The 24,169-nt window shown below is 45.1% G+C and overlaps 1 protein-coding gene across 2 annotated transcripts in view; it reads right to left on the bottom strand.

The window, feature by feature from the left end:
• LOC104485365 (solute carrier family 2, facilitated glucose transporter member 3) overlaps positions 1-20,446 on the bottom strand; it is a 49,950-nt gene extending 29,504 nt beyond the window's left edge. For both annotated transcript variants that reach the window (XM_086758847.1, XM_086758835.1), the window contains exon 1: positions 20,191-20,446. In XM_086758847.1, the coding sequence (XP_086614973.1) occupies positions 20,191-20,238 (48 nt within the window). In that variant the 5' untranslated portion in view covers positions 20,239-20,446. The remainder of the gene's footprint in view (positions 1-20,190) is intronic.
• Between the last annotated feature and the right edge of the window lie 3,723 nt (positions 20,447-24,169).

The raw sequence follows: 24,169 nt of genomic DNA on the forward strand, positions 1-24,169 counted from the left end.
GATTATTCCCTCTTGTTTACTGTGGCACTTGATACGGGAGGAACATAGAAAAAGGCATTGGGGAACAGAGGCTCTGTATAAACATTTAATAAGAGAAATTGTGGCTAGAAATTTATATACCACGGTGAGACAAGTGACTCAACAGTGTGACCTTTGCCTCCAGACTAATCCTAAAAATACCCCCAAACTAGAAGTGGGCCAGATTGGAAAAGGCAATGGGCCTGGACAACAATGGCAGGTTGATTTTACAGAACTTTCAAGAAAAGGGTATTTATACTTATATTATACTTCATAATATTTACTGGTATTAACTGATACCTTTTCAGGTTGGCCAGAAGCATTCCCAACCAGAACAGCTAAGGCTCGGGAGGTAACTAAAATATTGGTACAAGAGATAATACCACATTTTGGGGTTCCAGCAACCATATCCTCTGATAGAGGACCACATTTCATCTCAAAAGTAGTACAACAAATTGGCCACCATTTGGGTATAGATTGGTAACTTCATACCCCATACCACCCTCAGTCGAGTGGCCAAGTGGAAAAAATGAACCACTTAATCAAACAGCAAATTGTGCAATTGGGACAAGAAGCAAACCTGACATGGCCTCAGTCTCTCCCTTTAGCCCTTGTGTGTATACAAATGAGACCAAGAGCGAAGGAAGGACTGAGCCCCTTTGAAATTTTGTATGGATGACCCTATGGAATACAGAAGGGGATGTCTATGCAAGCTGGGGACGAAATTATGACTTCCTACATGATGGCATTGAGCAAACAGCTCAATAGAATTGGAAAGCATGTAATTGGGACCCGGGGAAGAGGTCTAGATGAACCTGTGCATGATATACAACCTGGAGATTATGTATATGTAAAGTCTCTTGCAGAAAAAACCTTGGAACCACAGTGGGAAGGACCATACCAGGTACTCCTCACCTCCTTTACAGCTATCAAGATCAAAGAGCAGAATGCCTGGATACACAACACTAGAGTAAAAAAGGCACCAAGAAAACTCTGGACTTCTGAAGTTAAGGGACCCTTAAAGCTTAAACTGAAAAGGTAGCATATGGTTTAAGGTTTGTGTCCATAATCCTTTATATAGCAATTCGATGCGGCTTGTGGTGTTTTCAGCTAGACAGGGAAACATTGTACTAGAATTAGGTGTAGTAAAAGAATTTACTAATTTTCTAGAAAAGGGGGGACAGAAAGAAGGGATTAATACCAAGGAATCAAGTTGATAAATAGTGATCAATGATTTACTAACCTTGAGAGAAAGAACAGTAGAGTCATAAACTTAACATAACGAGATACTTTCAGGATGCTTTAGCAAGAGCTAAGATAAGTTAGATGGGAACACCCTGAGGGGGTACAGACACACTGGTTGAGACCAAGATAAGGGGGCTTAAGAAGTTTAGAACCAACTGATCAGGTGGAATAACCAAGGAAATTGGGAACCAGCAAAGATAAGTCATCAAGAAACCACCCTGGCAGCAAGAACAAAGCAGGACAAAGGTCTGAATCCACACAGCTGGACATAGTGATAAGGAGGAGAGAAAACCACCAGAGAGACTGTGACTCCTGAGCACAGACACAAGATGGACGCAGATACTGCGGAATAACCTGTCGTGGGAGGAAGCTTATGATAATGATTTCTCAGAAACCTAATTAATATATAACCAAGTCCGCGGGAATTCTATGAATATGCTTGTCTATGATGCATAAATACTGTACCTGTTGCTTAACATGTTGCACACGTTTGGAGGAGTGATCCCCCATGCTGCCCAGCGCTGAATAAATATACCTACTTTACAATCTTATAGATTGTGGAGTCCATTTTCTGCACATCACAGAGCTCAGAGTATTGCAGGAACCAACAAATGAAACTACTACTAACATGATGTTCAGAGCCTGGAGCCAGCTACGGATGGATTATTAACAGGGGTTAATAAGGGTCCTCAAGGGTCCAGCTTAATCAGAATGACACTGTAGAAAGCACTGTATGGATATAAACTGTAAGAGATAGCCATGTCCTGAAGATCTATCTCAAGACCTATATATATAAGGGAAAATAATTAGTATTAACTCTGTTTTGCTGATATGGGAACCAGGCATGTAGTGATTACATGGTTTGGTCCAAGAGAAAAATCTATGATGGAGCCGTAAATCAAACCCCAATATCCAGAGACTCAACCAGTGCTTCATCAGCTAGGCAATCCATGATCTTCCTCTGGACTAAAAGCAGACACCATTACATGAGTGGCTGCTAGGTCTGCTAAACAAAGCCACTATAAATGCTGTAGTTTCAGTGTGTTCATACTCAAGTTCATACTTCTTTACTTATTTGAAACCTCTGGCACCAAATAATAATTTGCTGGGAAGCCAGGAAGTGCAGTTATGTATCAAAAACCCTCATTTACCTGCTGGGAATGTGCACAGCCAATGCTATCAGGGGAATGTACACATATCAGATTCTGTCCATCTAGCCCAGACCAAAACCAAAAAAACAACCTTTAGAGTTGCACTCCAGATTTTTGAGCTTCAATGACTGGGAAAATTATGTTCCAGTAGGACACTCTTCCTAAACTAACAAAACCAAAGCCACTCACTGGTTAGTTTTACATGCACCAAAAGAAGCTGGGGTGCAGCCCTTAGCATATTGCTGCACAGGACATGAAAGTATTGTTATGACCATCTATGTGAATGCAAGCATATTTTTACTTTTTACTGAGAGGAATAAGAGCTGCTTAGTACTGTGACACTGTTCCTAAAATGTTGTTGACAAGAGACAATACAGTCAAAGAGAGGTCCAAACTAACACTGAAGAATACAAACCGAAAATGCAACCTACTTTTGCAGCTCCACGGCCTGGTCTCCCTGCTAGAACCTTCAAAAGGCTAAACAAAACCTTGATGGCTTGTAGTGCAGTAAAACACCTGCCTCGACCTCAGTCACAGAGAATTGACATGACATACTTGAATACCATACATATTTTTCTGTCTCTGGCTCCCTAATCACCTAATATCTGGACCTGACGTAAACTGCTGTGCTGAAGCAGGTTTATATGAGTTCAGCATGCTCTGCAGAGATCAGCTGTCTCCTCCTGCCAGGCCCAACTGGTTGTGTGGCAGCAGGTGTGGATTTTGAAACTGTCCACCACCTAAATGGATCCATTTTAAAGATGCTCAGAAGACAGTGGAAAGGTCAGTTTGGGTCCTCTAATTTTCTAGCACAAAAAAAAAAAAAAAAAGACTACATAGATCCAGAGAGGGATGTGGTTGACAAGCATGCACACCCCCCAGGCAATAAACCATGCCCAAGTTCCCTGGCAGACACCAGCCTTTCCAGTTCCACTCTCTTTTCCCTCCCTTATCCCATACTCAGATGGTTCTATTCACAGAAATTGTGTGAATAGAAGTTATTACAACCTGAAAAAACAGATGGAGACTAAACACAGCAACCCAACACAGACAAGCCTGCATCTGCTCACCCTAGGTATCAGCTCTGTCATTCTTACCTTACAACAGCTGTCCTACAAGCCTCTTTCCCTTTGGGCCCCCTCTGTTACACACTCAGTTAATCCTCGTGGAGGAGCTCTGTTACCATTTGAAATCTTTGCCCTCACCTGTGACATTTTGTTCAACAGCCTTCCTAAATGACATGCAATTACTCTCCTACTTTCTAAGTATGTTCCTCAGAGCAACACCTCCTGCTCTGGAGATTGTCATACTGGTGTCCTCTCAGGCTTCCAGCCTCCGCTGACCTGGCTTGATCTCCAGCCTCCACATAGCCTGCCAGTCTCACCTGCCTTCATTAAGGAAAACAGAAAGGTGAAAGGCAAAACAAGGAGCTTTGTCTGGGTCAGCCTGTTAGCTGTGCCGTCTGCAGGACTTTGCAACCTTCTGCTTCCAGGGGCTCTTCTCCCATTCTGAAGAACAGAGGAGCTGAACTCTTTATACTTGTCCCCTAAGGAAGCCACTGTCTGCTGCCCAGCCACAAGCCACCTAACAGCCTGTCCTGGTGAATAAAAGGCCAAGGGAACTGGGATATGGCTGCACTGGAAACAATAAGCCAGGCTCCAGTACCGCTGGGTCTCAGATCCAATCTAAGATCAGACCTTTAGGACCTCCTCTCCTTTAGCCCTTTCACTTTTTCCTTACTTCCTTTCCCCTCCCCTACACTTTCCTTCTTCCCCTCTCATCTCCAAAAGGCTGAAGAAGAGGCGTTGCCAAGGGGGTCTCACTGTCACAGCAACAGAACCAGCATGCCAGTGCTGACCCAAGGCCAGTAATACCAGACATACAGAGCATCTGCAAGCTCTGCAAGGTTTCTTAGCTTTGCTGTCCTTTCCCAGCTCCCACAGAGGAGCTGGAGGGAGAAAGACAGAGATCCTGTGGGGCCAGCCTGGCTCTTGACACATGAGCAGGCTGCAGCAGTTCCCTGGTGCCTCTGGGCTTGCCACAGGGCATGATGCAATCCATCTTACCTCACCAGCTCATCTGTTTCTAGGAAAACCTGGAAACACCATAGGCCACTTCCTTCCCTTTAAAGCTTCCTCGTTATCTTCCATTCATAGTTGAAGCAATTAGGTGTCCTCATTTGCTCCACCTGGGACAACACTCTGGCTTTAGGTATACAACAATTATGACTACTTTAGAGTTACTCTGGCTCATGAATTTTGTAAAACGCTGACAGTTTTCCTTCTTTCAGACAAGAAGTGTCAGTATCTGTGACCATTCTGAGTTCTCCCAGTGACACTTCCTTTGACCCCATCATGGGCCAAATAAGCACAGAAAATGTTTGTGATTCTTAAGTAGTGCAATGGATTATTTTAGGCTTTTTATCCGTGTTTGTCAAAGTGTAGGTCACAAGTGAGCAGCTTTTGAGAAGTGTAAACAAATTCCTCTTGTACTTTTTCCTGTAAGTCATCTTGTCTTAGATCTGTTATAAAAATCTTTCATCGGCCTGCTTCACAATGAATAGTTCTTTTGATAGTTACATGATCTGTTTCTGATGTGTACGTTGTTTCAAAGTTCTATGCTTTTTTTCCAGACTAAAAATGGCTTTAGAAGCAGGATACTTATTACTGATTGAAGTAAGTTTTTATTATCTATAAAAACAGATGTAAGGATAGCCATAGCAGAATAAATACCCTGTCAAGATGAACACCAGTTTATTTCCCCTCATAAATAAGTGTGGCTAGATTAAATGACAATATGAGCCACTGTAGCCAGTAAGGCCTTAGAATAAGGGGATCTTCTTGGGCATATCTCTCTAGACAAAGTCAGCCTTGATTTGTCATTAAGTCCTTTATCCAAAACACCATGCTTAAGGACTGCCACAACAGTGGCAACTAATATTACCAATAGTTTACAAAGGTCAGAGTTTCTTAATGCACTTGCCATATGAACAGAGTCAGTCATGCCAGGCTTTTTAATTTTGTCATTGCATAGAATCATAGAATGGTTAGGGTTGGAAGGGACCTTCAAAGGTCATCTAGTCCAACTCCCCTGCAAGGAGCAGGGACATCCCCAACTAGATCAGGTTGCTCAGAGCCTCATCCAGCCTGGCCTTGAATGTTTCCAGGGATGGGGCTTCCACCACCTCTCTGGGCAACCTGTTCCAGTGTTCTATAACTCGCATTGTAAAAAACATTTTCCTAATATCTAATCTAAATCTACCCTCCTCTATTTTAAAACCATTACTCCTTGTCCTATCGCAACAGGCCCTACTGAACAGCCTCTCCCCATCTTTCCTGTAGGCCCCCTTGAGGTACTGGAAGATCGCTATCAGGTCTCCCCGGACCCTTCTCTTCTCCAGGCTGAACAGCCCCAACTCTCTCAGCCTGGCCTCATAACAGAGGTGCTACAGCCCTTTTATCATCTTTGTGGCCGTCCTCTGGACCTTCTCCAACTGGTCCATGTCCTTCTTGTGTTGGAGGCTCCAGAGCTGGACACAGTACTCCAGGTGGGGTCTCACCAGAGCAGAGTAGAGGGGCAGAATCACCTCCCTTGACCTGCTGGCCACGCTTCTCTTGATGCAGCCCAGGATGTGGCTGGCCTTCTGGGCCGCAAGGGCGCATTGCCTGCTCATGTTGAGCTTCTCATCCACCAGCACTCCCAAGTCCTTCTCCTCAGGGCTGCTCTCAATCCATTCCCTGCCCAGTCTGTATTTGTGCCTGGGATTGCCATGACCCAGGTGCAGGACATTGCACTTGGCCTGGTTGAACTTCATGAGGTTGGCACGGACCCACCTCTCCAGCCTGTCAAGGTCCCTCTGGATGGCATCCCTCCCTTCCAGCATGTTGACGGCACCACACAGCTTGGTGTCATCGGTGAACTTGCTGAGGGTGCACTCTATCCCACTGTCCATGTCGCCAACAAAGATGTTGAACAGGGCTGGGCATTATCTCCTGTTCCCCATATCCACAGCAACTGGAATTCCTGGCCGTTTTTCTTTTGTCTTCCACCTCAGCATCTCTGCAGCCAAAGCTCCAAGACTAGTAACGTGATGGGAATGTGCAACTAGATCCCCAGCCTCCCCTTCTCATCTCATGCTCACACATCTGCCCCTTACTCGCTCTCGCAGGTCCCCTTTCACTCCCAAGCTTCTGTGTTGCGCTCTGTACCCAGCACTGCCCATCTCTTGCATTCCCTTTCTTGCACATTACACATCCCCCTTGCCTTTGCATCAGTTATTTTCTGCATCATCTCTTCTCTAACATATTTCTCCTTTCCAGGCTCTTTTTTTTTTCCAACATCTACCTCCACTTCTCTTTCTCAGGCTTAATCTAGACTGAGTTTAAGGTGTGATGTTTAGCCAGGTGTGATGTTTAGCCACAAAGGATAATCCATTCATTTAACCAGTCTAATATGGACACAGCAGACTGGCTTTAAGTCATGTTAACTGGATCAAGTTAGAATCTAAGAGGTATACTTTAAATCCTAATGGAGGCAAGAAATCAGTGTTTCTTTGCATATCTCTCAGTTCTTCTCAGTTTCTGACAACCTTTTCAAGAGTCCCTCCTCGTTTTTGTTATGGTCATTGTCTTTTTGAACCCATCTCTTTTTTTCTCTCTTTCTGCCCCAAAGAGGCTCCTTTACACAACTTCTTAATCACCCTAAGCAGGACACAAGTCTTGTTTTTCCCTTCAGATTCAGCTACACACAAGGAGGTTTTTAACCCACTCTTAGGCAAATCGTATGGCTTTTCTCACTTAGATAGATACTTCCCCTTTGCGTGTGCTCACGTTAATACGTGCTTGCTTCTCATTCAAAGTTTATCACTCCTGCCTCAAAGTCAAAGACGATATTTTTTTTTAGAAGAAAAAACAACTTATTTTCCGTCTTAGATATGGATAAGGCGAGGTCAGGATTCAAGAGGACTGTTGTTAATCATACAAGGAGGCAGAAAGGGAACAAAAGAGAGAATAGGAAATAAGACTGGAGTGAAAGCATGAAGGCAAAAGGTTACAGATAGGGCTGAGTAACAGTTAACGTAAAAAGTGACGAGGAGGGCCAATTGCATCTTCCCAGTGGTGCCTCTGGTACCCAGGAGAGGACAGGTGGTAGCAAAAATCCAATTGCCTAAGTGAAGTCAGCCTGCTCCCACACTCCCATCTACAGGGCAGTGCGCAGGGAGGCCAGGCCAGGCCAGGTGAGGGCTTCGGGAGACAGGGTGCTCCTGAGAGCTCCCCTTTGCCCTGCAAGACAATGGGACCCCGATGAGAGCCAAAACCATCTCTGCTAGCTGAACCACAGCCTTCTTGTTTGAGTCTGAGGATGGCTGAATTTTGGGGGAACTTTAGCAAAATTCCAGATATTGATTTTGTGCTACTCACTCAACTTTAAGATCAATTAGTAGGTCTTTTATGTCTTGAAATGCACACTAATATACTGCAACATTCTTGTCTCCTTATAGCACTAAGCACTCCAGCGGCTGGGATTTTCTTTCCTTGCTGCAGTTAGAAAGGACAGAAACTACTAGAAAATTATAAACAGGAAGCCCTAAAAGGCCAGATTATTTACAAAACAACACGTAGGCACACATACCCATGATGTACTGTGGATAATGTTTAACAGCATGAACAAAAGTTATTTGTTTTGCTGTATTCTTTTGTACTCAAATACTGATGCATGATCTTGGTTTAACTGGTAAAAAGAGCTTCTTGGCCTGCTCCCCAGATGTGCACAGATCTGTAACATTTCCTACAGCTTTTCTGTTGACAGTGCAATATAGAAGACACTATTATTTGTCTACATCAGAGCTCTTGCTATTTTGTCACTGAGGATCTACAATGTACTTAACTTCTGTTGCATGCATACTGAAGAGTTTCCAGGTTTCCTTTCTGTGCCATCGGATTGCAAGTTTCCAGCCAAATCTCATTTTTTTCTAAGGTTCCCATCTCTAGATCTTTTTGCACCATAACATTTCCTTTATCTTGCTTTTAGGTACAGGTTTTAGACTGTTTTATTGGGGTACTTAAATCTTGCTATGCATTCATTTCAGCACACACTCACTCCTCAAACCTCCCACTAGCAGCTGCATCCTACTCTTCTCTCTGGCGCTCATCCTGCAGCTTCCCATCTGCCCTCCCAGTCATTCCACCCCACTGCCTCTCCTCACCCCAGCTCTCCCACCCACTTCCTCTTTTTTTTTCCCGTTTCCCTTACTAGTCTCCCCTCCTTCCCTCTCCTTCCTCTTCCTTTTTACTTTCTCAGAATGACTATAAGCTGCCAGGATGAGCCACTCCCGACTCTGAATTAGCTAAATTAGCTACATTAGGTGTGTGCGCTACAGGGAAACCTTATTTTGCAAGCTCACTTCTGCCAATTCTGGACAAGAGAGGGCCATTTTTAGGGATTCAGTTTTGTGCAGTCATTTAGCTGTCTGATTTTGTTTGCTTCTGAACTGAGCCAGGCTGTCAGGTGTGCAGTGATGTACCTGATGTATTTATGATGTTAAAATATGCCCGTTGTACCTGAAAACCAGCTTTCACACTCATCTCAGGCAGAGGTTACTAAGCAATGCACTTGTGCTTGGTGGGTAGCAGGAAGGAGGGCTAGAATCTGGCAGCCCTTCTCTTAGGAGTGACCTGTTGCAAAACAGGCAGGCAGTGACAGGAGGACCACCAGCTGCTTAGCCGCAGAGGCCACAGAGGGGTTGGCTGATTTATTGTAATGTTTGACAGACAGCTAGTTGCTTGCCAGAGACAGTAAGCGGATGAGATAGAGGGAAGAGCAAACTGGTTTCCATGGCAACTGTGCTCAAGTCATCTGAGGTCAAAATGCTGACTGAGACCACCAGAGAAAATGAATTTTGATGTGTGAATAAATCCCACAGCAGTGACTGCATGACTCAGTCTACCAGTTCAAGATGCCTGAGCTGCCCTGCACTTCCCCAGATGAGACTGCATGGCTCCCCGCTACGGTGCTTCTTGAGGCTCTCCCAACGCCCAATTATCTATCTCAACATCTGTCCTGAACTCACCCCCAGCTGTTTTTGGTTCTGGGTCACTCAGGACACATCTGCACAGCCAGAAGAGGCTGATGGCAGTGCAGGCTGGCACAGCCACACTCCTTCCAGCCACGAGTTCCAACAATGTCCCCTCAAGTACCCAGTTTCATAGAATAGTTTGTGTTGGAAAGGACCTTAAAAGGTCATCTAGTCCAACCCCCCTGCAAGGATCACGGACATCTTCAACTAGATCAGGTTGCTCAGAGCCTCATCCAATCTGACCTTGAATGCTTCCAGGGATGGGGCTTCCACCACCTCTCTGGGCAACCTGTTCCAATATTCTACCACCCTTACTATAAATTTTTTTTTTTCCTAATATCTAACGTGAATCTACCTCCCTCTATTTTAAAACCATTACCCCTAGTCCTGTCACAACAGGCCCTACTGAACAGTCTCTCCCCATCTTTCTTGTAGGCCCCCTTGAGGTACTGGAAGATTGCTACAAGGTCTCCCCGGAGCCTCCTCTTCTCCAGGCTGAACAGCCCCAACTCTCTTAGCCTGGCCTCATAGGAGAGGTGCTCCAGCCCTCCTCTGGACTCGCTCCAACTGGTCCATGTCCTTCTTGTGTTGGGGGCTCCAGAACTGGACACAGTACTCCAGGTGGGGTCTCACCAGAGCAGAGAAGAAGGGCAGAATCACCTCCCTCGACCTGCTGGCCACGCTTCTTTTGATGCAGCCCAGGATGGGGTTGGCCTTCTGGGCTGCAAGCACACATTGCTGGCACATGTTGAGTTTCTTATCTACCATCACTCCCAAGTCCTTCTCCTCAGGGCTGCTGTCAATACATAAGATTCATAAAAAGCCAGCCTATACCTGCACAGTGACGATAAAATTACACTGGCTTGTGTCTTTCTTTTGTTTTTATTTTTTTTTAATTTGTTTTTCTTTTTTTTTTGTATGCTAGCAGCCTTTGTAGGCCTCCTGCAAACCTTTCAGCAAGGGAAGCAGCTGTAATCCAGCAGCCCCTGCAGAATCCGGCTGCTCTGAAACGGATTTCTGTTGCCATCTGGTGGCAACTACGGGGCACCTGGAAATGTACTTAATACCAAGATCCACCGCCTCGTCGTTCTCTGAGCTGCGCTTGTTCTCCTTCATTTATTTCACAGGCCCTTACTAATGCTGTTGGATTATTTATTTATTTATTAATCTAATGGTATTAGATTTCAGGTTATACCTGTCATTGCAAGCTTTCTCCACAGTTTTCAGTTCTGCACAGGCAATTTTCTGAACTACTCCACCTGTTGTAGTCAAGACTCCCTCCTAACCTTTGAAGCTTCCAGTTTAGCTCACCCTTAATTAGAAATCTTCACTCTAGCCCCAAGAGTTGCTAAATGAGTCATCCACAGTGAGTCAGCTAATGAACGTAAAATTATCAATCCCATCTGCCTGTTGCAGAAATCTCCTTATAGGATCAGACCGCAGTTTACCAAGGAACAGACAAACTACCAGTCAGCCTCAGACTTCCTCCCTCTTTAGACCAGGACCTCATAATTGGCTTAGGAGCAGAGCCCTCATGGAAGGCAGAGATCCCATGGCAGATGGTTTACCCTGACACGTTCCTTTCGTGGGCACTGTTGCAGCTTCTGCTGGAGCCTGCCTTAAACTGGAGCACAAGAGTTTCTGCAGGTAGCCACAAATTCATCCTCTCCTCATCTCATTATTCCCTGGTAGAGAATAATTCCTTTCCCATTTAAGGAGGGCACCGAACCCAAAGACTGCATGGACAATTCAGAAGCAGGGCATCTTGATGGCATTTGATTGTAGTCGTGCTTCAGTTTTTGCTCCCATCTACGCTTAGCTCCTGGTTCGAGTCCTGCCTTTGTGCCTCCCTCTGTGTCAACCTTGCTTTTGCCCCTGTTCCCTGCTCCAGCCCAGCCACATCTGCCCAACCTCATGACCATCTTGTCTGAACTCCAACAAACTGACGTACCACTCAGGCACAGAGTGCCCTGTGAATTTCCCACTTGGGTGTTCCCAGAGGCAGGCATGACTCATGACATCTTGTCACTTCCAGTAACTTAGCTGATGAAATCCAGAGGCAGCCAGTCACACTCCAGCTGCTTGCTCTAGCACCAGGTTCTGCCCCATGTGAAACTATCTGTGGAAGTGCAGCAAATCCTTCACTAGCCTCATCTCAGAGCTGAACTTTCCCTTGCCACACAAAACTAATGAAGACTACTGATGTTGTTTTGGTGCTGTTCACCTTTGTCATATGTTGGTTTTGACCCAGTCTCTTCTCTGTGCTGTTGATGGTGTCACGAGTGCCCAAACAAGCCCTCCACTGGCAGAAGGTGAGGCATTTCTTTTATCAGTTTATGTAGATCCCAGGAGAGGGCAGTCAGCAGAAGCTGCACTCACAAAATTAAAGCAAAGGCAGAGGGACTGTGTGGGGTGGTTTGGCAGTACTGTGACCCTTGGCGTGTTCCCAGGTAGGAACCTTGCAATGCAGCATCCCAGCTTCCTACAGGAGCTGATTGGAAAAGTCCTGGCGCAGCTGTAACCATCCTTCACTTTAGGAAATTTATTTTCTGTCCTTTACATCAGTACTGACATCCACTGGCAAGATAGGAAGGGTGAGTGTTCGCAGAGCTCAAAATTGGCAGTGGTTCTCTCACTCAGCTGTTCATAGCTTCATGTTTCAGCTTAATGTTCATTCCAGTGCATTCACAACAGTTACCTCAGGCCACAGAGCACAGACAGACACTAGAGAGTTGTTTGCCACCATGCTACTGGAAGGCAGTGGGGGGAACAGACAGTGGTCTTCAGCCATTTTGAGCTTAACACCACAGACATCACAAACCTAAGCAGTCCAAAAGACACCCCACTGACTCTGTCTGGCCACTGCTGTGCTCCAAAATGAGGTAACTTCATCCCACCACAGTATCATGGCAATAGGTCACATGAGTCTGAAAGAGAAAGGAGTCTCCAGAAACTTCAAAGACATAGGATATATTTTTTAAGAATATTAATGGTTTTTACAATGAAGGCCAGGAACAGATCTTCATTCACTCCAAACTATTTTGTGACAGAGATTATTTGGTTACACAACCACACCAGTAAATGAAACAGTGTCTGGGAGTGTTCCCCAGCACTGAAATCTGACGTTTTAAGTTTCGTTAGCAGCCAACCAGCAATCTTCCAAACAGTTCTGTTCATGGTTTAGGAGTCAGCACATAGCAAGGAACGGTCCAGAAGGAAGTCTGCATGTAGACAGCCTGTTATGGAGGGTGAGTTTAACAGTATGGCCTCTCCACACCCATTGGCCTCAGAGTCAGAGAAGAGTCTTGTTTAATTTACTGCCACAGAGTTACCCTTTCCCTCTGAGTGGGCACTGAGCCAATTTATATTTTGTTCACTCCTCATACTTCCCAATTACTTTAGGTTCTCTGAATGGTACCAAAATCATTTGAGGCAAGGGATTAATGCAGTTGAGTCCCAAAGTTTTCTTTCACTAGCATGTCTTCACATGTAATGCTTGATTCACTGTGATGACAGAGCTGAGTTTATTGATTTTTGTTTGTTTGTTTGTTTGTTTTTTCAGCTGCACTGCCTTTAGAAAATTAGAGCTCATTGCTGTTTTTCAGGATCCAGGTTACTGGAAACACTGGTTAATAGACAAGTGCATTGCGCTACCACAGAATCGTGCTTTATGACACAACGCCCACTGACTTGATCCCAGACACAAAGACTTCCTATCAGAGCCAAAGCCAGTGCTGCTTTGAAACAAAGCTAGGTTACCCTGAACACTTAACATAGGGTTCCTATGTTCCCAGAGCTTCATCTACAGATCTCCACATTCTTTCTGAGCTTTCTTGTACTGCCTACCAAGAACTGAAGAGGAGTACTGGGAAATACAAATACTCCTTTCATTGCATCCCTGAGCTACTGGCCTGCATGTGGCAAAAATCACTACAAAGCTAGAGCTGAGGAAGCATAGAAATCGTTCTAAATTCAACAGGAAACAAATGGTAAATAAGTCTTCCAGGCCAGAACTTGTCATTTTGAGTATATGGTTAATCATCTTGCTGATAATAATTCCTCCAGAGGCTGCAGGCTAACTTAGGTCTGAATATTTTGGATCATCACCATATGCATGTCATAACTGCAGCAATGCCATTTTAAGCAATCCAGACCAGAACTGGTGGCTCATATAAATTCTTAAGAAGGGCTAAGGATGATTCATATTAAGATTTCAAAGCTTACAGATTCAACTGGTCTGCTGGTGTTTAGGGACTCTGAAAATGTTTACTACCAATTTGCAACCAAGTTATCAAGTAACCTGTCTCCCTGACATGGACTTCTTAAACAGAGGACAGTATTTTTGGAACAGCAGCCATTCAAAAATTCTTTGAAACCCTTACATGAGCCTTTGTAAATACTTTATTTTTTCCTTCTATGAATTCTGTTTCTCCTCAAATGTTTGAGACAAAAATCTTCTGATTATGCACAGGAACATAGTTGTCCCAGTTCCTCATTCCTTGGACAGAAGGGCAACTGATGCTGACTGTTCCCATAAACCAACAACTGCAGAACATAATTAGCAATATTGTCAAAAAATCCTGCAAGTAATTAGGACAGTGTCTGGCCAATTATAAGACCACTTGGAGTAGTATGTTGTACTTTCAAATGTGGACTGATCAGAAAACTTCAATAGTTCAGAGAAGAAACTGATTTAAGTTCAAGTTAAATGGCTGTTTCCTTTTCCTCTTTCCACTCTACCACCTCAGGCTGAGTGGAAGACTAGGACAGCAGGTGCCTGTTCCTGAAAGGAAACAGTCAGCCCCCTTTCTCAAGCTCTGTTTCTTCATTTTAAATTCAGTTATGTTTCAGTGTGACTCACACACCTTTGGGACATCCTTCGCTACAGCCTTTCCTGGACATCAGTCACCTGATAATTCAGCATCCTCAGCCAGGATGTTCCCCCTCACAACCTCTGAACAGCTCATGGGGATATAACCCTAACAAATACCTCCATCCCAAATGTATTGATAACAACACCAGACACTCAGGAGAGCTAGATAAATGTCCAGTTCTTTCTGAAAGCTGATGAAGTATTTGGCTCAACCACTTCTTTCGGCAATGAATTCACCAGTGTAATCTCATGACACAGAAAAGTGTTTCTCCATTTTCACCACCCAGTTCCATTGAATGATCCCTTTGTTCTCCTATTATGATACAGGAAGAACAGAAGTTCTCAAGTCTACTTTTCCTCCTCTAGTAATTATTTTATAAACTATCTGTCCACTTTTACATATTTCCTTTCCAAAACAGCAACCACAGTTTTTCTAATCTCTCTCTCAGAGTTTTTACATGCCTTAATCGCTCATGTACCCTTTTCCTGAAGTCTCCTTTTTAAAGGCAGACTTGTGTGTCCTCCCTATGGCATTCAGACAAGACTGTCCACACTGGCACTGAAATCTCATGCCTATGATTATTATAGAGTTAATTTAAACCCCAGAAGGAGTAACATCAGGCTAAACGTGTCCCTTGCCATTGCACTGTTGGCACTAAATTTCAGTTACTGAGGCACTGCCTAGTCACCTTCCCTGTTTAGATCTGACTGAAGTCTTCCAGAGTCCTCTTTAATACGGCTGCTCTGAATTACTTTGTTTTCTGCAGAGGCTGTTGCTTCATTGTACGCTTTTCCCTCCTCTTTCCAGATGAACAATAAAGAAACACAACACAGGACACAGGATAAATCCTTAACACATTTTGCTTTTAACCTTTTGCCAAGATGAAAATTAATTGTTTAATTTCACCCCTTGCTTGCTGCTTATAGGACAGTTCTTGTTCAAAGATAATTCTTCTCATCTAACACTGCAGGCCTTAAAATTTTTTAACATTTTTCGGTTGCACAATTTAGGGAAGGCCATTTTTGAAAGTCCATACTTAATTCTGGAAATTTTTTCTCCTAATGTTCAGCCTAACTTCAGCCACTATTTGTTCTTAAACTAGTAGCATCCTTCCAGTTAAAAGATCCTTTCCCTATCTACCTGTTGCTTACTGTTCTGGCCAGCAATGAGATCCCTTTCCAGTCTCCATTTTACTAAGCATGGTTTTTAAGCCAAAGTTCTGGTGATAGGACCTTCATTCTCCAGAAAATCCTAGAAACCATTATTACACCTGTTTCTGTTCGAATTAATCTTTATTCAGAATGAATGATCAGAATAATTCAAAATATTGTATACAAATTATTTTAAAATAGAAGATTATCTTTATACTTTCCTGGATCCCATTTACCTTTTGGCAGTTCACAGTTTGTGATCAGCTAATACTCAAAGATCCTTTTCCTCCTTCTCTCTCATTTCCAATTGCTCAGCTCCCAGTGGATTAAAAAAAAAAAGTTATTAGGCCCTATATTAATCATAACAAAATTTTGCATATCTGAATCTCATCCAAATCTCAGAAGTCTTTCAGTATTCATTCCGAATGATCATCCTGATCATTCTGTCCTTGTGCCATCAGCAAATTTCATCCAAATGCTCATTCTATTTATGCCAAGACCATGAATTCAAATATGAAACAAGACAAGGTCCCAAAGTGATGTATATTAGTAATCCCTTTTCCCTATCAAGATTCTGTCTTTGTGGAGCAGTCTCAAAGACCTTTAAAAAATCTAAATATATCAGATGAAATGTTTCTCTTTTAATAACTTCTTTATTGACACAACCAGAAAACTGAGAAGGGGATTTATGAGATACTTTTTGCTTAAAGAATTCATCTTGGTTATCATAGTTTTCCAGGTGCTTTGACGTATTTTTAATTACCATTCCAACCAGCTTTCAATAAACAGATAAAAGTTTCACCCTTCTACTTCCCTGCTTCAACCTAGCACTGTTTTTTAAACTGTGAGTAAGTCTATATAGCCTCCTCTGATGGTCTGGTAGCATGGCAGCTTTCTATGGGAGACGACATATTTTCCTTACCCAAGAAGCCAAGGTGCCCAATTACTTCCCACTTGAGGTTCTCTGGAATTCTTGGAGGTATGCCATATTACATTTTAAAATTATTAGTTTGGTCCACCATTTGTTCTTACAAGATCTCAATCTCCAAAAGCCGCTTCATTGTAAAAACTGGAATGGACACAGGGCAAGAATATAAAAGCCTCCTACATCCTCAGAACTGAAGACGGATATGAAAAAGCAAAGTTTTTCTTGATTGTTCTCTTTAACCTTCCTTGATCCAGCACATCCAACTAATTCTTTCATACGCTTCCTGGTTCTCACACCCTGGAAGACTCTCGTTTATACTCTTCATTGATTTCATTGTTTGCTCTCTAATTCCCTCTTCTAGCTTCGCTCCTAATTATTATGTGCTCCAAATTCCAGCTTCCCCCTACTCTAAATTTTGATTAAGCTCTTGCATGACTCCCGGTTTCTTAGAAATTACAATCTGAGTCACACGGGTATCCTATTTTCCTTTCGATCCACAGGGATGCTTGTCATCCAAGACTATTATTATTTCTGATATCATAGGTATCCACAGCACTTCTAAGGATTTTATTCTTTCACTATTAATTCTGATGTATACTTCTCAGTCAGAACACAACAGCATGAACTGCTCATTAGTTTGAGTTATTGCAATCAAACTTTATATCCTGTCTGCATTTTCACACCATTTGCTTTTAAAGTGGTAGACGGACTGTTAATCAGATTTACTGTGCTTCAGTGTCTGTGAAGTGTAGTGGCTCTTTGAAAAGTGACTTGAAGTGGTTCTACATTTCCTGTTTCACAGCAACTTCTGTCCACACTTACAGGCAGACAGAGCTTTCCCAGCTGCCAGGCCCGGGATGTGACCACAGCTTTCCTTCCCTGGAACTGTTGCCTAATATGAAGACCCAAACTCTGATGCAGAAAACAGCGTTTTCCTTTCAGGATGGCTACTAATTGATCTTCTGGTTTGTTCACTATAATTATCTGAAACTTAGATTATGATTTTGTCCATTCAATACAGGAAGGAGCAGTATCCAGTTTCTTCTCTCAGAGCTATTTTAATAGCTCTCAGGGCTAACAAGCAAGAACAACAGTAAAAAGTATTTCAGTCCATCAAGTCAGAAGATTAGTCAGAATGAACATAAGCATCTTAACTGCTGAGTAAGAAGGTACCTTTTCATGTACACCTTTTTAGCGGTGAATCACTTTATAACTTTGATGCACTTTGCTTTGTATTCATTAAGCCTATAGTAACATAACATGTGTAACTACCTCTTGAGCCCTAAAATCTGATATTCAGTATCAGTTTGTCTGTCTGTCTACATACTAACATGTCTCATTTGTGAGTACTTCATAAGCCTTAATGTAGTGTTACTACACTACGTCAGCCTTCTAAGTCAGGAAAGTGCAATTATCATGGAAATATTTTCTTGTGGAAGACTTTTTAGATATTTTACACTGAAGGAAAAACAGCATTAATTGAAAATGCACGTAGAACAAATTCCCTTAATTCACTGACATCCCCTTCTCTTCCTGAGAAAGCTCCTTTGTCTCATCCAAACCTGCCAGAATAGAGCACACCAGACCCTACGTCACTGAAAGAGCTCCAGGAGACCTCGATGCCCTGCTCTGCCAGATTGTGACATCCAGGAATCCCATCCCCACGGGTCCCCTGCTCTCTAGGAGGGAGCACCTTATGAACACCAAAATCACGCAGGAGTCTGCATTTAAGTCAGTCAGCTCTGACTATACCCTCCAAGCTTTTCAGCTTGAGCTGAAGCTCCAGAACAAGACTCCTACGTATGATTTTCTCCTACCAGTATATAAGACTTCGCTCCTGGAGGCCCATTAAAAGCACATCTCAGCCACAGGGAACTCATAGGAAGAGCTGGAGCAGACCAAGCACATGACAGTTAAAACCTTCTCCCTAGCTTGCGGGAGATCTGGATCCTGACTCTGGCCTCCCTGCATTGCTTTCTGTCAGAGATACCACAGTCTGAACAGGCAATTAAGTATTCTGGAGGAAGCATTTGTCATTCTGTATATCCCTGGTATCTCACATATACTGAATGTCCTGAATAGCGGGGTTTATAATCCATCTATTTTTGTCTCCATGAATATTTAATCACTCACACAAAGAGGAAGAGCTTAAAAAAAAAAAAAAGACTTTGGTTATTACCCAAAGCTCGGTAATAACAGCATTTACCTGAGATCTATTGGCTTGTTTCTTTTTCAGACCGGGCATTCGACCTTGGACAGGTACAGTACAAGCAGTCTCCTGCTCATGATCTCTGGGCATGGGCCCTGCTCTGCTCTGGTACCTACCTACAGCCACTATGCCTGTCTGAAAGACCAATGGAAAAACAGGTGACCCAGGTTTAAAACTTTGCATAAAACTATGAGAAGAAATTGTCCCTTGCAGAGATCTAAAAAAACAAGAACTCCTGTAGGGTTCATGAAAATAAGAGACCAAATACTGGAGAAAGACTTTATTTTTGTCCTTGCAGAGGCAACAGTAATGGTATAAACAAAAGATTTAAAAGGCATAAGAGAACTGGAATGAAAAGAGACATTACAAATGTACCAAATAGGGAAAAGCTTCAGTTAGAACTTGTGCTTTATCAGACATCAAGTAATCCAATTATGAGAATACAACTGATAAGAACCAGGCTTTGTTAGTTCTGCAATTCACAGAACTACCTGCTTCAAAGCACATTAAAGTGCAGCTGTAGCCTGAAAACTGACTATCACAACCACATGTGATGGCATGGAGCCTGCACAGAGACAGGCTTGGAGGAAACAAAGAACAAACGATCAGTCACTAAGAAATGAAGGCTGGGACTTTTCTTCTTTTGAAAACTACTTTCTGTATTGAAAGCACAGCCAAGGTTGCTGCCTTAGACTTCTGAGGGTTTCACATAGTTGCGGGTCCTATTTTGAGAACAAGGGGTGAGGCCACAGTAGAAACAGCAGAATCTGTGTAGAAACTGTACTTTTTTTGAGAGGCAAGAGACAGAAGGGCTTCTGTCCACCCAAAATATTGCGTGATCTTTCCCAGTAACTAAAACCTCCGGAGCAGGGCTGACTTGACTGTTCAGTGTAACCTGGCAGGGTTACACTAGCACAGTGCTTTAGCAGACATGGTTGTAACAGATAAAACAGGCTCCACTGCTGAGAGCGTGCATGGAGTTTACGTGGGAAAAGGATACACTTCACCTTGTGAATTCTGTCACAGGTGCTAAGCAAGCGACTAAATGAAATTTAATGGCTTCTTTTACTCCCATCTACAGTGACATGAACACAACGATAAGAGCAAGAGTGATACAGCACTCCAGCACGTGCCATCACCATTACCCACCAAGTGTAGCACACGACGTTTGAATCAATTACAAAGCGCCAGCAGCCTAGTGTGCATCTGGAGGCCGGGCAGCTGGGAACAGGCCCGCTCCACTCGGAAACGTAACAGACTCTGCGTGGGCCCTGCTGCGAAAAACATGGAGCCCTTCTTTGCCATTTTACAAGCGCCGCTTCCTACAGACATGGGGAGATGGAGGGCAATTCCTCCGCATGGACCCAGCTGAGCGGAGGCTGCGGAGGAAAAGGCACCGCAACAGCCCGGGTGTCGCTCCATGGCGACAGGGCTGCAGCTCCCCGCAGGGACGCTGGGGTGAAGCGCTGCCTCCCCACCCTCCCCCACAGCCTCCACAGCCCCTCACCGCGCCGCCATCCGGCACGGTCCACGCCGCACCGTGACGTCTAACGTACGCGGTCCGGCGCCGCCACCACCGCTGCGCATGCGCTAGCCGTCGGCCGAGGAACAACGACACCCCCGTCAGCCCGCGGAGTTAACCGGAAGCTGTGTGTCCAGAACAGGAAGCGACGCCTGCTCACTGTGACAAACGGTCTCACTGCCGGAACCCACCGCCCTCACCCTGCTCCAGCCACCTGCGCAGCCCTTTATGACTCATTTGATTGACACGCGGGTGGTGACCAATGGGAGCTACATCTCCCTTCCCGTCTGGCCCACCTCCTGTCGGGCGACGGCCAATCGGAAGGGCAAATTCTCCTCCGTCGCCGTCACCCTTTGATGGATGGATGAAGGAGCCAACCAGACACTGCAGTGCGGACTAGCCCTGCTCCTGCCCCCCGCCAATGGGCTCTGTGGAATGACGACGCTAGCGGGAGCGGGGCGGTGGAGAAGAGAGGGTTGCGGTAGGCAGCCCCACGGAGCCGCTACGTTCCCCTCAACCTCGTCGTCGGGGCTCCCGCTGCCCCTGGGCCAGGGCAGCCCCGGCGGCGCCTCCCTGCAGGGGCTCCGCACCCCGCCACTCTTTCCCAGGCTGGATGCGACACGGGGCGGGGAGGAGCCGCCCGACCGCTGCCTGTGGGGGTTCCGCGCGCTCTTAAGGTGGCCTGGCGCGGCGGGTGCCGCAGGACCGGCTCCCCTCCCCGCGTGGCTTTGGCGGGTGCGGGGCGTGTGGCCTCTGCAGGGAGCGCCGATGCCGTTCAGAGTGAGGGGGCTGGGTGGAGGAGGGGGCTGCTTTACGTACCGGCAGCTGGTAGCGTGAGGCTTCTTGCTGCGGGGGCCAGGAGCCGTTGCACTGAGGCAGCGGCAGCTGGAGACCAAGTGCCTGCCCTCACGGGTGTCCGAGGGTGGGCCAGCAGACATATCCCTCAACACTTGTCCAACCTGTGAAACTCCCGAGCTCCTGGCAGGTCCAGTTGGCACTGGTAGAGACGCAGGGTACATACCCTTTCTTGTGGTCAAGATCCTAAACATGTATTTAAAGCGCTCCGTTTTAAACCACCAGTTTTAGCCTCTTTTGTCATGTAACAAATCATTACATGGGGCTACTCTGGAAGGGGGTCATTTCCAAGTAGTAGGATACAGATAGGTCATTTCCATGTAGTACTCTGAGAAGTGATTCAGGGGACATAAGCAACTAAGGTAAGTTTTTATGTCTATATTTACATGCAAGTGTATAAAAGTAAGATTTTCCTGGGTAAGAAAAGGTTTTGGGGAAAAAAAAAAAAAAAACCAACATAAAACAACCACCAAAACCTACTCAGGGATTAAAATATGTTAGGATACCTGTATCCTGTTACACTGGATCACTGAGGTGCCTGTTTACTACTAGTTGCAAATGGAAGGAACAGTCCTTCAGCCAGGATATGGAGGGTAATTCCTTCCCTAATATCATAAGTTTCAATGTCCTAACTGCCAAAAAAAAAACCCAAAGGAACCTCCTACACCTTCCTGGATACCAGAAGCCCCAACTACATGCTACCCATCTGTCAAAATTTATAGTTTTCTGTAGACAAATATGAACAATTCAATCATGCGTAAAAACAGCGACATCTTCAAAAAATCAGAAAAAGATAAAATACATTGAATGTAATGTAAAAATAAGTGGTGACTAGTTTACTTTTTTTTTCATCTCCATCTGCTAGCTCCTATTTTCTAGTTAGGGCTTCTGCAAAGGCTTTGGATGGGTTCTTTTTGTTCTCTGAATGCTAAACGGGATAATGAGATCATGATCCACTCACTTATTTGTGTGTCTGCAACACCAATTCTTTCGTCTGTTTCTCCAAGGCTTTTTTGTGTGTGTGTTGGATGGCATTTTTGTATTTATTCAAGCAGCAGAATAAGCTAGTTACATTGTGTCTCTCTCTTTTTTTTTTTGTCTATAAAAAGCAGAGAATATTTCAGACGTTCATTTGGGAAAGAAGATCCTGAAAACCAAAAGGAAAAATAAATGCAGAACACACATTGGATGCCGGGCACCTGTCCAGTCCAACCGCAATTTTCTAACACCTCTGCAGTTGGCTATAGATCAAACAACTTGCAGGTACCACCCATCAGTGCCTCCCAGCACAGTGAGTTAAGAGGAGCCTGCGCACAGTATGGACATAAATCCTAGCTAGAGGGGAACTAAAGAACTTGATGTGGGAATAGCAGGGGGACCCAAAGACCACCTAGCCCAAAGACAAGGAGGGGCAGAAGGCCAAGGGAAACAGAGCCAAGACATGTACCCAGGACTGGGGCGAGCCTAGGGGAAAGAACAGAATAGGATAGAGCTCTGCCTTGGCCTGTGGAGGTGGGAGGGAAAGAGGTGGTTGTTGGCCCTTGGTAATGATCAGGAACACTGTAATGGGATCTGTAATGAAATAATATTAATAATATGGGAAAAGGGTCAGGAAACTTTCCTTGATGGAGGGAAGAACAGGTAGCAGCGCAGGAAGAAGAGCTAAGGCCAGAGCTGCTGGCACAGGAGCAGAAGAAAGATCTGGTGTGGGAGAAGAGATACAGAGCATCCTGAGAGGATGGCGGTTGAGCGTTCATTCTTGTGACTTCTTGAAACGAAGGCACGGGACTTTGGCACAGCTTTTGACCTATTGAAGGAATGCAAGGAGTCGTTGCAGGTGTGATGATAAACTAAGCCCTGCAAAAGCAGCAAGTCTTACAACCCCCCCTCTACTATCCGAACAATTTCCATATTACAGTTTCCAGAAGGAAAAAAAAAAAAAGAAATTTAATCAGAAAATGATATTTTCTCCCAGCATGTGTCCTGTCCTCTGCTTCAAGCCAAGCCTTACAGCACCCTTACTGTTTGGAGTGATGCAAATGTGAAGCTACCCACAGAAAGAAGAAATTATCAAATGCAGGAGGTCTTTCAGATAAGTGGGGTAGGGACCCCGAGGGAAGCTGTTCACAATCATGCATTTCAGATTTCCTTATAGAAGTAGCCTGCCTATGGCATTGGCCTCAGGTGCAGGGAGATCCCAGGCAGTGGTTGTTCCATCTCATACACAATTTTGGAGTATCTGGCCTATTTAGTTTATTTCACTGCACAGTCCACTTTAATGTTGTAAAGTAATGGGTGGTTGCCTTGGTCTGTGTCCCTAAGACCAGCCTTGCAGCACTCTGACATGAGATTCAGAGTTTTCAGCCAGCTGGGTGAACGTGGGACAACATTGTAATTCACGGGGTTTTCTATATGGCTTTGGCTGGTTTTAACATGGGAGAGAGACAGTGATGAGACTTTTAATGGAGTTGCATCAGAAACGCCTCTTAAGATTTGGGAACATTACTGCAATACGTTAGTGACAAACACAAGGCATGAGGGAAGACTACTAGGAATGGACAATTGAATTTTTTGGGATGGGAGAAGACTCTGAGTGTTCTGGGCTAGAGCAGAGCACAACCGTTGCATGGCTGGTGGGAGTGGCACAGGTCAGCAAGCCTGATGGGTGGTGAAGCTGCCAGGCCCAGGCCTAACGCCCAGGCAGCCATTTGCGAGCAGCGCCCTGCGGCGGGATGAGGCACGCCCTGCGGCTCAGGAGATGAGGCCGAGTGGGTGAGCGGTTGTTGCAGGGGTAGCCCAACAGCTGCCGCCGCCAGTGGGGGTGCAGCAGCGAGAGGCTGCTGCTAGCAGAGGCCAGAGGGGTGAAAGCACCCCGACCGCCGGCCATGTCCGGGGTGAATGGAGCGGGGCAGGGGTAGGGGTGCTGGGGTAGGCCGCAGCCCCAGCCCCAGCTTGTCCCGACAGGCTGCCACACACCTCGGCCGGAGCCAGGCTCTCCCTCCGGCCAGTAGAGTGGGCGCAGTCCCTGCCCGGCAGCCGCAGCTTCCCAGATCGGCGCCTCCTTAATCCGGGGAGGCGGGGGTGGCCGCGGCCGGGCGAAGCTGAGGGAGGCGGAGCGGAGTCCGGGGAGGAGCTGGGGCC

Source organism: Chlamydotis macqueenii, chromosome 1 (assembly GCF_036417535.1).
Source record: "Chlamydotis macqueenii isolate bChlMac1 chromosome 1, bChlMac1.mat, whole genome shotgun sequence".
Classification (NCBI taxonomy): domain Eukaryota; kingdom Metazoa; phylum Chordata; class Aves; order Otidiformes; family Otididae; genus Chlamydotis; species Chlamydotis macqueenii.